Raw genomic sequence first — 16,506 nt, forward strand, 5'->3', positions numbered from 1 at the left:
AAGAGGAACTAAGAATTAATTTTTCAAAAACGCAAAAAATACCTGAAAAATATCAGCATAACCAGCAAGGGACTCAACTCCCTCTTGAATTCTAGCTCCACCGGAATCATTCAGACCAATTACAGGAGCACCAACTAACATAGCTTGGTCCATTATCTATAAAAAATAAAAATGTACAAATGCAGATATGAATAAATAAAATGGTACCCGACTATAATCACAGTCTAATGACTAGAACCAGTAAAAGAATACATCGAATTAGAACAATCAATAATTTGCTTTTTGTTTTTGTTTGTGTGTGTTTGTCCCACCACCACCATTGGTTAGCTCACCAATTCTTTCTGTTTCTACATCTTTCTTTAGTACATTTGCATAAATTGGTATGGGACACCCTTTCCTTCAATGCCTGTATGTTAGCTCCAATATCACCAGCTGGCTGGCCAAGAGCTCCCACTGCATCTGGTAATGACCAACCAACCTCAATCTGCTGACTTCTTGTTGTGTTTGATGTTAAGCATTGCATGAGGTATTTTGGTGTAGTACGATTCCTAAAACTTCTGCAGTACAGACTTCAGAGTTCAGAATTCACAGCCACAAAGTAGAACAGATTCTACAGTTACATAAAAGAAGCCGACCTCAACCAATATTCCTGGAAGTCTGGAGAAAAACCATAAAATACTAAAAAAAACAGATTTCTAATAATTAATTATCATTACTTACCTTACAGACCTTTTTGGCATGAGCCCCAGATAAGCTGCCTCCAAATACTGTAAAGTCCTGAAAGCATAAATTGTTTACAAACATGGTGAGCAATATAGAGAAAATGTCAGCTTCTAGTTAGATTTATATGATGGGGCTTCAGTCCCGAAATAATATCAATTCATTTCCCTTCACTTATATTGTTAATGTCCTCAATTTTCTTCCCTTGCTCTACATAAGAACTTCATATTTTACAACTGTTGATAAAATATATCCCACCATCAGCTATAATAATCTTAAGTACCCATTTCTTAACTTCAGATTTAGTAATATTAAGCAAATGAGGGATAATCTCCCCTTGGCTATCTAACACAGACTACATTTCATTTCCCTTTTTATGCCTTAGAAAAGGAAGGAGAGTATTCACGACCATTTTGTAAATCCTCCAAGAATAGTAAAAAAAAAAGAAAAGTTACTCTAACTGAAGATCTAGACCAACTGCTAGCAACAGGATTAAATCTACCATTCAATTAGAAATCCATTTCTTAAAACAGTAATCAGTGTATGGAGACTTAAATGTTTAGATTACTGACGTATATATTTATTAGTTAATACAAATACAAGCTACTCACCTGGCTAAATATAAATACTTGTTGACCAAATATTTTCCCTCTACCTGTAATAACACTGTCACCAGGATACTGGAAAATAAAACCAACAGTTTTGTTATACACCAAAATGTACTGTAATAAAAAAAAACTGCTTATTGATTAATTTGGAGTATGTAAATTTTACTAAAAGAAAGCAATTATTAAAGTCTACACTCTCTGGAAAATTGTTATAAATTCAAATTTTAAAATTTTTTGTTTTTAATCAAAATGTTGATTTTCAAGTTTTTGTTATTGAAGATTACATGATTCAATCACAAAACTAATTTTTAGTCATTGCAACATAGCTAAACAGTGAAAGAGCATTTTTTAATGTCTCTGTTTATATTTCTAGAAACATAAAGGTTGCCAAATCTCTACAGACATATCAGCAAAACCATTTCTCTAAATTATAAGTTTAATCCAGCATCAGCCAAATTATGTTGAATTCCAGAGTCCTTTCATACTTTCTGGGTGACGTTGAAGAAATAGAAAGCTGAATAAGTGATTTTAATTTACTTATGTCAATTGTATCAAATATAAACTTGTGCCATTTTCTCTATTTGATCTATCATCATCATTTAATGTCCATTGTCCCTATTAGAATGGGTTGGACAGTTTGAGTGGGCTGGCACACTGGAAGGCTGTGCCAGGATCCAATCTGATTTGTATGGTTTTCTACGGCTGGATGCCCTTTCTAACGTCAACCACTCCGAGAGTGTAATGGATGCTTTTATGTGCTACCGGCACGGGTGCCATTTACATGACACCAGTATCTGTCACGACTGCAATTTTGCTCAGCTTGATGTGTCTTCTCATGCACAACATAATGCCAAAGATCTTGGTCATTGCCTCCATGAGGCCCAACACTCGAAAGGAACTCAGCCACTTTGCCTCTTTAAGGCCCAATGCTTGAAAGCTACCTCTCCTCTGTGAGGCCCGCTTGAAAGGAACTTAGCCACCTCACCTCCATGAGGTTCAACACTGGAAAGAAACTCAGCCACTTTGCCTCTGTGAGGCCCAAAAGAATAACCATTATTACTGGAGATAAATTCTTAGTGTCTTTGAATGCTTGATATTATTCTAAATCAATTTCCTAAGTGAATGAATAAAGAATACAAAAGGAAATCAAACATAACATCAAAAAAATTGAGAATTAGCTATAAAGCATCCATTCGTTTCTTTGATGTCTATTTTCTGTATTATTACCTTTTCTTCTCCATTCCAAAGTCAATACAGCTATGCTCCAAGAACTGATCATATTCAACAAAAGAACCAGGATCAAGCAAGACGTGGATTCTTTGACGAGCTGTTAATTTACCCTGCGGAGAAAAACAAAATACAGAAAATATATTAAGCTGAAATGAATTTATAAATAGAAATATCATTATTTCTAAATCTCTCGAAAAGAGATATTCAGTAACATTTGCCAACATGTGGATGTCCTGTCAGGGGTCACTACTACTGTTGTTTAACCCCAGGATGTGCTGGATGGGAGTGCTGAACTCCCTGTTCGAAAATATAAGGGCACAGATATTGTGTCGTATAACCAGCTGGAAATGATGTTTCCTGGGGTTGACCAACAGTAGTAGTCGTCCCTTCCAGGACAGCCACATTATGTCGGCAAATAGAATTTATAAACGTTTTTAAAATATGAACTAAGTTTAATTTTATTGTTTTTTAATTTCTTTGAAGTAAGGGAAAAAAACCTCAGCAAAGTTTTGTTAGAGTGATTATAAGTGGTGGCTTAAAACAACGTAAAGTAATATTTTGTAATCATAAAGTCCAGGATTAAAAAGAAAGCATCCCTCTGATTAGCAAATCCACACAATTTAAAAATCTTTATTCAGTCAAGAGTCATAGATAATCAAGCTGTTGTTTAGGTACCAAACTAGCAACTAACAGTTTATACCCAGTCATTAATGAGGGGTTTTTTTTGGTTTTTTATTAATGCTTTTATCTTTTTCTACAGATACTCCCACATCATCATCATCATTTACCAACCGCTTTCCATGCTGGCATGGGTTGGACAGTTTGATGGAGATCTGGCAAGACAGTGGGCTTCAATCTGATCTGGCAATTTTTCTACAGGTGGATGCTCTTCCTAACACCAACCACTCTGAGAGTATAGTGGGTGCTTTTTGCATGCCACCAGCATGGGAGCCAGTCAGGTAGTACCAGTCACAGCTATGATTTTGATTTTACATGACTCAACAGGTTTTTTCAAGCATATCATACCACCCGACGCTTCAAGGTTACTTTTAAATGGGTCGATCATGCAACACTGACACTGGCCCCTAGCTGCAGTCTCACTTCACCTGTCAGATCTTTTCAATCACAGCATATCTCCAAAGGTTTCAGCCTCTTGAAATGCAGGGTGGCCACGTATCTTCCCATTTGCTTGTCCCTGGCATAAAAATCTCCTCTCAAATACTCTCCCCACTTAGTCAAGAGAGCTTTTCCTTCTTGTTCTTATTTTGTAAGTTATGTGGCAACCTCACTAGTGCTGGTGGCATGAAAAAATGCACCCAGTATACACAACAAAGTGGTTGGCATTAGAAAGGGTATTCAGCTGTAGAAACCATGCTAAAGCTGACATGGAACATGACGCAGTATAGTGGCTGACCAGATCCCCTCAAACAATCTAACTCTTGCCAGTATGGAAAACAGTTGTTAAACGATGATGATGATAATGCCTTTATCCCAGTGTTTTTCATAAAGCCTGTAGGGTTCAAAAAGAGGCAGACAAATTGTCAGGTATAATAAAATTAAGATAGTTTAAGACTTTTCCAACACCACAATGATGAAGGAAGGATTATAAGGATACAAGTCACCTTGTCTCCTCACTAAGAATTGGAAAGACAGAAATTTCCTTAATATATCAGTGGGGGGTAAGGGTGGGGTGATATATGTCCCTTTGAGAACTGTTACCTTAATTAGAAAAGAAAGGATAGTGTCTATGCTCCTATCCAGAGCTTCCATGACAGGCTAGAGCAAGGGTCACCAAACTATTTTCACGGAGAACAGATAACTAAGAGAATGATGAGCATGGGCCACATAACCATTTTGTTCAGCACAATACAGTGAATACACAAAAAATAAAGACAACCAACATATTTATCAAAAGGTTATCAAAGAAGGCGATGGATGTTAGCAATAAGATAGTTATATCACATCCAGTGCACACATATCCGAATCTCACAAACTAAGCAGCAAAAAAGGTTTGTGAGGTTTGTGAAACTGGTGTTTAGCTTTTAAGATATCATCAATATTTGCTTTGGAATTGTTGCATCCAACCAAGAGAATTGCTTTCAAATATTCAGCCAACCTCGTTTGATGTGCTGATTTCACAGTCTTCATTATTCAAAATGTTTGCTCACAGATGTAAGTTGTTCCAAACACTGATGCTATACCAGAGGTAAATGAACTCTCATTGCAGATACTTACAAAATCGGTAGAGGGGTGACAAGCCAGATGAACTGACCTCATATGCTGGATCCAGCCCGTGGGCCATAGTTTTCTGACCCTTGAGCTAGAGGAAGGTAGAAAGCTCTTATCAGACCAGAGGCCAGGCTGAAATACAACAAAATAGACTCTGCTAAAAGCTGAGTCTATTCTGAGAGCTAGGCAATGGTATTAAACCAGGTGATGGTTAAACATCTACAGCCAAAACATTTCATTCTCAATTTCCAGCAGCTATTTTAAATTTTCAATCAATTTACGTTAATTCAATTTATTATGTTGAAACTGAAGATAGCAGCTTTATTTATACATCAAAATTTCACTGCACAATCCCTGTATAGTTTTTAAATCATGTATACTTTTGAGTTCTCCAAATCATCTGTACAGAGGGGACAGTTTATATTTCAAACGAATATGTACACAGATTTATATCTATATATTCAATAAACATGTATTTTGTCTTCTTGTGAAATTAGGCTTCAAAGTTAAGCCACAGGATTTTTCGCAGCCTGACATGAGGCTCAAACTGACTAGTTGAGTATTTAAAATTAATTAGGAATTATTTCTGGCATAATTTAATTGCTTGTTATCATATCAAATGAAAATTATTATTTTTATAATCACATTGACTCCTGTTCCTCACACCCAACACGTTTGTGGAAATTCCTGAACAAGTTATCTCCCCTGTACCTACCATTTTTTCCAATTCAATACCCCAGGCATTTTCAAGACACAAATATGCAGAGGAATATGGATATAAACAATTAAATCTATTCTTGTATATAACAGATAAAGAGCCCTTTGTGTGGTTGCTCGGCCTACAGGAAAGAGCAAGCAACCTTTCCTAAAATTATGTCATATCGATATAGAAAAAGAAATTATGTAACGTCTTGTGCCTTAAGATGAGATAATGATAGCTTGAACACTTTTGATCACAGGTAAGCTTGTTAAAGGCTGACTTGGGACTGAACAACAACAGGTAATTGAGTCCCTCAGCCAAAATGCTACCATTTTTGCTTATTAACTGTCTCAAACCATCTTGAATAAATGAAGACTTTAGATAATGTAATACTAGATATGTTATTTGATAAGAGATGGGACAGTTTACAGCTGGAAAAGTTTGCTCAAAGGTTTACTAGATGAGAGCCTGTTAATAACGACAAGGCAGTTATTATTTCTGTGACTACTGAAGAGAAGGATCGTTAATGCATCTAACCAAATGCTTCGCAGCACTTCTTCTGACCCTATAGGTTCCAAGTTCAAACCGCTCTACTTTTAATAGTCTAAAAAGTGAAGTCATTGAACTGAATTGGTTTACTGGCGAAGGTGAAGAATACGCACACTCGGGGTTTAGGGTTAGGGTTACGCTGAAAACAGGTGGTGTGCGTATTCTTTACCTCTGCCGGTTTACCTACAAGAGTGCACCGACCCCGCGCCCCGACTTCGTTTCCTTATAACTTCCAGAAAAAAATGGATATTTTTTATGAAATTTTCCACAAACACGCTTTAGATGGTTCAGATTACTATTATTATCAGGATTTGTTAAGAAAATATTTTCCGAGCATGGAGATGAGAGGAGTTTCGGAAAATTCACGAGTCCGTTTTGTTTCCTAACTTGCAGGGAAAAATGAGTAATTTTTAAATGAAATTTTATACAATTATCATTCAAATGGTGTAGATTACGATCAATCGGAATTACATCGGAGTGGGGGTTGGCTCGCACACAAATGCAGACATCACATATTCCTACAAAATGAAACTTGAAATTTCGAAAAAAATTGTGACTTGTGAAGTATACGTATGTATCCAACAATTTTATTTTTCACATTAAATCCCGATACAATCGTAATGTGCATCATATAAACAGCATTTATAGAAAATTTCATTAAAACTTGCGATTTTTATTTCTTTTTTAAGTTATGAGGAACAGAAACCGATTTGTGTGAATTTTCAGAAACTCCTCTCCCCACCCTAGGGAGGAAAAAATCTTTTTACAACAAATTCCGATACAATCGGAATCTGCACCATGAAAAGCGAACTTGTAGAAAATTTCATTAAAAAATATCAAATTTTGTGGAAGTTATGAGAAAACAAAGTCGGTGGAGGTACACGTGTTGTAGGTATGTCGCTGAATTGGGACTAAAGTGATGTAATTGTTTTTGTTTCGATGCAATGGCATTCTTTCGATATAACTCGACAAAATCAAAACATTTCACTTCGGGTATATCCGTGGGTTGTGGAGTATAGATCGCAACGTGTACGCTTTTCTCCAAGGAAATTAAGAAGGTTAATATAGCAATGCATATATGTAGTAAATATATTAAGTATATCGACCTACACACTTGCCTCTGGCAGTGTTTCATAACTGTACCAAGCAACAACAACAGACATTCTTGGCAACTTTGCTGCTGCTAAAGAAATAATGTCCAACAATAATTCTTTCTACCATAGGTACAGGGCCTGAAACTTACGGTCGATTACAGTGACCCCCAGAGTTCAACTGGTACTTATTTAACTGACTCCGAAAGGATGAAAGGCAAAGTCGACCTCAGCGGAATCTCAACGCAGAACGTTGAAGACGAACAAAATGCCATTTAGCATTTTTTGTCCGGTGTGCGAAGAGTTCGGCCAGCTTTAAATAATAACAATAATAAAAGTGAACGTAGTAATTATTGTTCGTTCTCTGACGAAGGACACAGCACTAAATGTTAGTTTAATTATGTAGTTAGGTGATAAGAAACTACTTATAAAAGTACAGAAGACATCGGGAACAGCCAAGGATGAGAAACGCACCCAAGTCACTTGACGCATTTAAAAGTTAACTTTTAAAATATGTCATAGATCAGCAAAGAAATAAGTTCAAAGAAGAAACCCTTTAGTCTAATCTAATAATGAAAAAAGTTAACATTGCAAACCTTTTTATGTTGATTATCGATCCGCCGTTTGCCTCCCCCCTCCAAAGCTTTCGCCCGGGTATTTTCAATTCTTTTCTTCACATTAATAGTTTGCATTGCCGTTGAAGACGCATCTGCATAATTTCTACCGGGTATTCTCAGTAAATTAGAAGTTACACCTATGTGTTTATTAACAGCCCGTGTCCTTGACCACATGGCTGTCAGATCCAAACCACTCAGCAATAACTTTGCCATAGAAGACGACATGTTCCTCAATAACGAGTAGCGTGTTGTGCTTTGATAGTCATTCAGAGCTTAATATTATCTGTTGATTAAAAAAAAAGTATTAGCATTTCTAAAACATAAGAATAATCACTACAATATATTCAAAAATTATTTTTTAATATTTTAAACATATTTTCTACAAACATATCTCTCTCTTTTTTATATTTCATAAATATCTGATGATTGTTTTCGTATAAGTTAATTACATTGACCAGCAATATTCATTGCGAGCCACTGGTTAAGCGGAGTAGTTTGTTCGTTTATATATAAGCACACGTACATATAAGATTTCTAAAACGTAATAAACAATCGTCATAACATAATCAAAAATTATTTTTCCATATTTTAAAATGGTTTCTTGTCTTATTACGTTTTTTTATATCTATATATAAATATCTAATGATTGTCTTATCATAAGTTAATTACATTGGACAGTAATATTCAGTGCGGACCATTGATTCAGCTAGGTTAGGGTGTTCGTTCACAAAAAGCTTTATGGGTGCCACAAATAGACGAAGAGGCGGCGACCAACGGAAACGTGTTGTCGAGGCTACACCTAACGTACGACAAAATAACATCAAGTAAGCATAAAATGCATTATATACCATTCTTATATTATCAAGCACCGTCAAAAAAGAAAGGACATTTCTTTTGCCAAAACAACAATTTTTCAAAGATAATCATAATTTATTTCTCTTGATCGTCTGCTACATACATATATACATGTTGCAGTTATACACACATCATGCTTATATACATATATATATATATATATATATATATATATATATATATATATATATATATATATATAATATATATATAATTAATAAGATCAGGGTAAGAAAAATTTTAGAAATTGTTACTACCAGTAGCCTAAAGAAAGATATATATATATAGGCCACTGGCAGTAAAAATACATTATTATGTATTATATATACATACATACATACACAATGCTGGCTTAAGGTATGAGCATACTTGTCAGTTAACGCGAGGGCCTCGCGGGTCTATGGACCTAATTATGATCGACGTATATAAATAAATACTATAGGGTCCACAGCATTGATTTGCCCGAAATGTACGTGTGTGTGTGTGTTTTACTTGTTTCTTGCGGCTATTCAGTCTAGTCGACTCCAGTACTTATTCTGTCGGTCCCGTTTGCCGAATCGCTAAGTTGCAGGAACGTAAACAAACCAACACCGGTTGTGAAGCGCTGGTGGGGAACAAACACGAAGACGCATACGCGCGCTCGCGCATATCCGTGATAAGCTTCTTTCAGTTTCTGTCTACCAAATCCACTCACAAGGCTTTGGTCGACCCGGGGCTATAGTAGAAGACGTTTGCCCATGGATGGGAATTAAGCTCCTTATCATACAGTCACATCTACGCCTTGTCTTCTAGTGAACCTCATGTTACGCGCCTTACGGTTATTTCAAATGTGTTCATCGTAGGCATTTAACAAGAAATTACCAATAAATCGATAATTATCTGATGTCAAGAACAAAAGTTCATGTGACTAACATTATTATGTATTACATGCTGTCAAGAATTTAAGATCACCCTTCCGAAAGCGAATTCAAAACTCGTCATGAGCTTACAGTAAGGAATGTGCACGAAGTCGCTAACCTCGGCCTACTGGAAATACCAGTCAAATCATGCCCTAAATTATTTAAAAGAAGGACATTTTGAATAATGTAATTCGAGATCTGCTATGTCTTAAAAGAAAAAAAAATCAGGTCAAACTGAAACATCTTTGACCCTCGGTGTCCTGGATCGAGATTCACCTGGATCACAACCTGTTGTGCTCGACGTTGCCGTTTATTCTTCATAAAGCGACGTCCTTGAATAAGTACCTGTTATATACTGTGCCATTTATACTCATTCCCTGAAAAATATAACAAACATTAGACATACCCACCAGTGGACGAAAGGCTTGTTTGTTTACTTTGAGCGTTAGAAAGGGGTTGAGATAAATGTTGTTCAATAGAGGAGGGGTCAGTGACTAAGTCGCAGGGGTACAATGAGAAAGGTTTTCATAAGTAAATAATGAAAAAAATTAAAAGATGTTAATACTAAATCTTTGCATTTTGTTGTTTAGTTGCAGGTTAGGTCGAGCCCTGATCTGCAACCATGATGATCCAGTCTGTTTTTATATATTTTAACAAGCTGGTATATTAAGGACTTCATCATGCAGAGAATTAATCAGTAGTTTTTGCTGCAACGGTGATTTATCAGAAATTTGGCTGTTATATCTAGCAAGTCGATCGATCGATTTGTGCAGTCATGGACTTGCCCAATAGCACACCTGAACGAAAAGTTACCTTGAATGTTTTCTAGTAGTGCGGCCCGGTTAATGATGAGGCATTTCGCATGCGGCCTGCTTCCCGGTAAAGTTTGCCCACACCTGGATTAGAGTCTTTCTCCTAGTTTATTAGCCTAGGTCAGCTCCGATCGTGCAAACCTATATCCAAAGGCGATCCAGCTGTGACCTTCACTCCTTTTATATATGTTCAAACCTAGTGTGTGTAAGACTTTAATATTCAACGTGTCATAAAAGCAACAGTAAGTTGCTGTCGGCATATCTACAGCAGCCGCGCAGAATCATTCTTCGTTTAATTATTGTTAAAGGTGACTCTTCCAAACACTCAGAGCCAGATTAAATTTTTCTAAACCTCTAAACTACAATTGCTGTGAAGCCCTTGATGATTATTGTCAGTAACTTTTCATTTAAACTCTGGAAGCGCTAAATATTTTATTAGTGTTTTTTTTATGGTCCTTTAATTTTTTCAGGCATAACGCATCTAGAACTACATTTGTTAAATGTGTCCTTCCTTTCCATAAACCAGTAGAATGTTATTTTAATGAAATATAGTTAATATTATTTGAACCTGGGTAAAAATGAAATTCTTGGCGGTAATAAGGACTCATTAGACCAGTGGTTTTCAACCAGGGTTCCGCCAGTAGAGTCCAGGGGTTCCGCAAGATGTTACAAAAACTGCTAAAATCGGCTGTAATTTTTAATTCTCCTGTGCAGATATGTGTGCATAAGACAAATTATTGCACAGGTGTTCCTCGAGCCAGTGTAATGTTTCCTTGGGGTTCCGCTCCAGCAAAAAGTTTGAAAAGCACTGCATTAGACGTAAGTAAAATTATATAAAAAGAAAAAAAGTGGGATCCCTGTTAAGACAATTTTTTTTCTTCTGTCAATACCGCATCTGTCCAATGTAATGGACTTCTAAATAGATTCAGTAAAATAGATTCAATAAACCTTTTGAATTCAAAGAATCTATGATTTCCTTCCTTTCAAATCAAAGGGGTAACGTCGGCGTAAATAAGTATAATAATAATAATGAAATTATTGTATACAGTGCTCAGGTGCACCACAATATTTTGAGGTAATATGTTAAAAAGCTCCCCGGCCCCTGATTTAGACGGGTTTCACCCTGCTTCCTTCAGCTGTATAGGTTTTGTAACAAATTCTTAAGGTATTCATTAAGTCACCTTCTGTTTTGTTTTTTGTGTATTGAATATTGAAGTAATACAATATCGATTAAACACCAAATTCTTGTCTCCAGTACTTAACTGGTACTTTGTTTTATCAAAACCGGAAGGATACATTCATAGTCTCCCCACCACCCCCATCAAGCAGGATTTAAACTTAAATGATAAGGTCCATAACTAAATACCACAGGTCATTTTGCTCAGTGCTCCACTGGTTCTGCCTCTCACCACTCTCTTTATTGATGGGATTATTAAGCAGACGAATGAACACGTGTATAAAACAAATATAAATCTGCTCATTAAGACAGTAAAGATCGAATGGTTATCTGCCCCTGGTTTATTAATAACCCATTTCGGTTTTTATATTCCAAATGCTTTGATTTTTTTAAAAACAGTAATTGGTTGTGTGGTAAGAAATTCGTTTCCCAAACATACGGTTCCAGGATCAATCCCAATTCCTGACGCCTTAGGAAAGTGTCCTACCACAACTCTGAGCTGGCCAAAGTCTTGTTAGTGAATGTGGTAGATGGAAACTGAAAGAAGCCTGTGGTGTATATATGTGTGTGTTTGCCCCCCACTACCGTTTGACAACCGATTTTGGTTTGTTTAAGTCCCTATAAGCGTTTCAGTGTTAGGGCCAATTCTTTCGACTAACAAACCCCTTCAAGATGGTCGCAGTCCAGTGAGTGAAACAAGTAAAAGATCAAATGTCCACAGAATGCAACAAAAAAGAATAAGAAATGATAAAAAAAAAGTAAATGAAATGAGAAATAAAAAGAAACACAAAGTTCCCTTAATAACTTGATTTTTGTCCTTGGGTAACAATTGTTGTTTCCTATTTGCTTACCCCTAGAAAGTATGAAAAATGGCTAATATTTCCTTCAAACATAGCTTTTGTTACATTTATTCAAACCTCAAAGAATCCCTCTCAGAGTTTGGCTTTGATGCTCTTCCACTACTCCTGCTCAGAGATGCACGTATTGTCAGCCATTAAGGGACATACGCAAGTGATTAAAATGAAGCAACTGACAAGTAAATCTGTGGTATTGAGCAGAATATTTACTATAATGGTATTTCTGTGAGCTGGCAGAATCGTTAGCCTGCCGGGCAAAATGCTTAGCGGTATTTTGTCTGCCGTTACGTTCTGAGTTCAAATTCCGCCGAGATCGACTTTGCCTTTCATCCTTTCGGGGTCAATAAATTAAGTACCAGTTACGCACTGGGGTTGATGTAATCAACTTAATCCATTTGTCTGTCCTTGTTTGTCCCCTCTGTGTTTAGCCCTTTGTGGGTAGTAAAGAAATAGGTATTTCGTCTGCCGCTACGTTCTCAGTTCAAATTCCGCCAAGGTCAACTTTGCCTTTCATCCTTTCGGGTTCGATTAAATAAGTACCAGTTATGGGTCGATGTAATCAACTTAATCCCTTTGTCTGTCCTTGTTTGTCCCCTCTATGTTTAATACACCCCCACCCCACCCCTGGGCAATTAAGAAATAGATATTTCTGCTTCAGCAACACAGCATTGAATCTGTCTGAAATGTAATGGAAAATAAATCAGTTTCAAAATATTGATGTCCAGGTGACAAAAGCAAAGTTTGAAGGGAATGGTAGTCATTTCCTTTGATATCTAGATAGAAGCAAATAGGAAATAACACTTACTAACCAGAGACAAAAGAAAAAACAATTGTTACACAGTGTGACACAGCTTTAAGGGATATTCAGACAACCTACAAAATATTATTGATGTAACTCAAAGCATTTTCATTAATATCACAGGTGATCATCTTAAAGCTGGGGTACTGGTACAGCCTAGTGTCCTCATAAGATGGTGCTTATGAACCTCACAGCCTCACAAGCACCACAGATAAGATATTATGGTATAGTGAGTCCGCGATGGTTGTATACCTTTGCTGTGAACATAATACAGTTTCAGTGATAGATTACTAACTGATAATTTGACATATGATTATCCAGTACCCTACCAACTTGGCTGTCTTTGCTCTCCATAAACTAGACTGCAGCATGACATATCTGAGATGTTGAAACTGTACGTTGCTCTCAAGAATGTAGCCCAACCATGGCCAACCTTTCTCAAGAAACAAGTGCCCTATTAAAAAAGTTCAAGTAATTTTTCATTTAGACATGCCCTTCAGAAAGGGCCGCAGGTTGCCCATGACTGAGTCAGTACTCGTAACACCTTGCACAACTGATCCCATAACAAGAAAACATTAAATCTTACATGTGGTCATTTGACCTGCTAGAAATAGAAGTCAAATCTCCCTCATATTACATTCACCATTATGTGTTAAATCTAGATAATGTAGTCCTAGATACATTATTCCTGGAGAAAGATGGCATGGTCCTCGCTTGATCAGATCTTACCCAGGGCTAAACAGCCATAACAACTTTGTCTTGAAATGATAAAAGGTTTTCCAAATGTAATTGGGTTTACATTTTTTTTTTTTATTATTTTCTGTTTGTCTTTTAATTCCTTTATTTTGTTTTATCTCACTAGGGTCATTATGCCAATAACAAACACACACACAATGACCCTTGCTGAAATACAACAAAATAAGTTTCATCACCCCAATTCACATCAAGAATCTTGCAAACCAAGTATCCATCCATCTGTGTATCTTCTCTGCCCACTATACCTGGGTGAATTGTTGGGTAGAGTCCTCAGACACCTCCTCCATGGGGTTCCAGTCAGAAACAACCATCATTACAATTTCCAAGCTGGATTCCCAAGCATGACCAACTGACACTATGGATATTATCAAACCACCTTGCTCTTGGTCTACCCTTAGGTCTCCTGCCAGTTCACTTGGCTTAAAGAATCTATCTTGCAGTCCTTTTCTGAACCATTCTAACCACACGACCATAGTAACCGAGCTGTGACCCCTTAATGTGGAGAAATAGTGGCTTGACCTGAGGAAACTCCTGGATCTCCACACTAAAATGAAATAATTTCTTAATTCTTTTCAGAAATAATGATGTGGTCAGTATTCCACAAGATGAGCCCTGGACTCCAGGAAGCTATGCTGCTTTCAAAATACTGATGTCTGCACGCTTATGTGCTGCCCTGTGGACTGGAATTTCTGATTGTGATGAGACATACAATTACTGGGAACCTGTAAGTATGAATTATCTTTTCCTAACTGTTTCTTCAATTTCTTTTTCACCTTTTTGTACCTTGAAAATACTTGCTAATACTCTATCTCCACCATCCTTTCTCCCTTTTCTGCTTGGGTAGTCATGTATCTCCTCTACAGCAAGACTCCTTTTCTTGTTCCTCTATCATACTTTAGCCTGTAAACACAACGCCACCTCTCTCAATACTGTACCCCACTCTGTTGAGGGACATCTTGTCATGCAGGTTGTTTGGCAACTTTACCAGGGTCAGTGCCATACAAAAATGTACTCGATATGTTTTCTGAAGTGGCTGGCATTAGGAATATCTCACCATAAAGACCATGCCAAAGCAGACATTGGAACTCAACACAGTTCTCTTCCTCATATATATATATATATATGGTATTTTTATATAAGCTTAAAGCTTATGCAAGGACTAAGGAAAATCGTCTAATAAAGGGGCATATAAGCCCTCGACAAAAAAAGGTTTCCTATCCACGTGCGACTTGAACCCACATCCCTTTGTTAACACAACAGAAACGGGGAGGCTAATTCACTGGTATAAAGGTAACACACTTAGCTGCGTTAACAAAGGGATGTGGGTTCGAGTCCCATATAGATAGGAAAGCCTTCTTTTTTCTGTTGAGGGCTTATATGCCCCTTTATTAGACTATTTTCTTTAGTCACCATAAGCTTTAAGCTTATATAAAAATACCATTATTACTATTTACAGGATTGTAAAAACGGTGCCTTATAAAAAACCATTTGCACCGAAAGCATATATATATATATTAAACATACATTGTGTCTGTGGCCAGTAACTTTGTGGCACCTCGTCATAACCATCTTTGTCTCTCTTTCAACTACTCTCACTGCCGTTTGCTTAATCTGGGGAAGCCATGTATCTTCCCCAATATTAAGACACCCATGCTTACCCCTCTCTTTTACTTTCGCTTCCAGCACCTCACTTAAAGCCACCACCCTCACTCAAACACACTCCTACTCAGTTGAGAGCAAGCTGCTTGGTGACCTCACTTGTGCTTGTGTAACAAAAAAAAAGGCACCCAGTACACACTGTAAAGTGATTGGCATTAAGAAGGGTTTCCAGCCATGGAAACCATGCAAATGCTGATATTGAGGCCTGGTGCAGCTCTCTGACCTTCTCAAACCCTCTCGATATGTTCAATGCATTCCAGCATGGAAAACAGACATTGCATGATGGTGGTGGTGGTGGTGGTACCACCACCACTGCCATTCAGATCTACCCATTCTTCAGTTTATCTCTTATTTTCTTTTTATTTTCCTTTCTTTTCAGACTCACTACTTATTGTTTAACAAAGGTTTCCAAACATGGGAATACTCTCCATCTTATGCCATTCGTTCCTATGCTTATTTGACGCTACATGCTTTTCCAATGAAAATCTATGCTTTTATCAATGTAAATAAGGTAAGGAATTCAAATAATTGTGCTCTATTTATCTATCTATCTATCTCTCCCTCCCTCATATAAAATTAACAACTCTTGAAATCTAACCAAGTATTAAAGTAAGATGGCCATGAACCAAATAGAATAGCTTACCACTAAATGTTTACAAGCTATGAGTTCAAATCTAACTCAAATTATTTTGTTGTCATTTTCTGAGAAAAACACTTATCAAGGGTAGTTAAACTTGTTAATTTTAACTACCCTGGAATGTTAGAAACTGCTCTGGTACTAAGTCAGTTTTAGTAGGAACTAGCTTAAAAGCCACACTCCATGCAGACTTTTAAGCTAAGCTAGCTCCTGCAGAGGGTTAATTGGGCCTTGCAGCCCAAAACTAAAATGTGGTAAATAGCATAACTATATAATATATCTATGATGACTATATATCCTGGTGGTGTTTG

At 36.9% G+C, this 16,506-nt stretch overlaps 2 protein-coding genes across 2 annotated transcripts in view; one reads left to right on the plus strand and one right to left on the minus strand.

Annotated features, from left to right (window-relative positions):
• The window catches only part of LOC115222018 (propionyl-CoA carboxylase beta chain, mitochondrial), a 107,805-nt gene extending 99,778 nt beyond the window's left edge, over positions 1-8,027 (minus strand). The window contains exons 1-6 of the mRNA XM_029792131.2: positions 7,724-8,027; positions 2,556-2,668; position 1,524; positions 1,332-1,400; positions 721-777; positions 43-156 (exon numbers count right to left, since the gene is read on the minus strand). Of these exons, the coding sequence (XP_029647991.1) occupies positions 43-156; positions 721-777; positions 1,332-1,400; position 1,524; positions 2,556-2,668; positions 7,724-7,969 (600 nt within the window). The 5' untranslated portion in view covers positions 7,970-8,027. The remainder of the gene's footprint in view (positions 1-42; positions 157-720; positions 778-1,331; positions 1,401-1,523; positions 1,525-2,555; positions 2,669-7,723) is intronic.
• A 388-nt stretch (positions 8,028-8,415) lies between these two features.
• The window catches only part of LOC115222015 (alpha-1,2-mannosyltransferase ALG9), a 28,924-nt gene continuing 20,833 nt past the window's right edge, over positions 8,416-16,506 (plus strand). The window contains exons 1-3 of the mRNA XM_029792129.2: positions 8,416-8,568; positions 14,476-14,623; positions 15,938-16,069. Coding sequence (XP_029647989.1) covers positions 8,483-8,568; positions 14,476-14,623; positions 15,938-16,069 — 366 coding nt within the window. The 5' untranslated portion in view covers positions 8,416-8,482. The remainder of the gene's footprint in view (positions 8,569-14,475; positions 14,624-15,937; positions 16,070-16,506) is intronic.

Source organism: Octopus sinensis, linkage group LG19 (assembly GCF_006345805.1).
Source record: "Octopus sinensis linkage group LG19, ASM634580v1, whole genome shotgun sequence".
Lineage (NCBI taxonomy): Eukaryota > Metazoa > Mollusca > Cephalopoda > Octopoda > Octopodidae > Octopus > Octopus sinensis.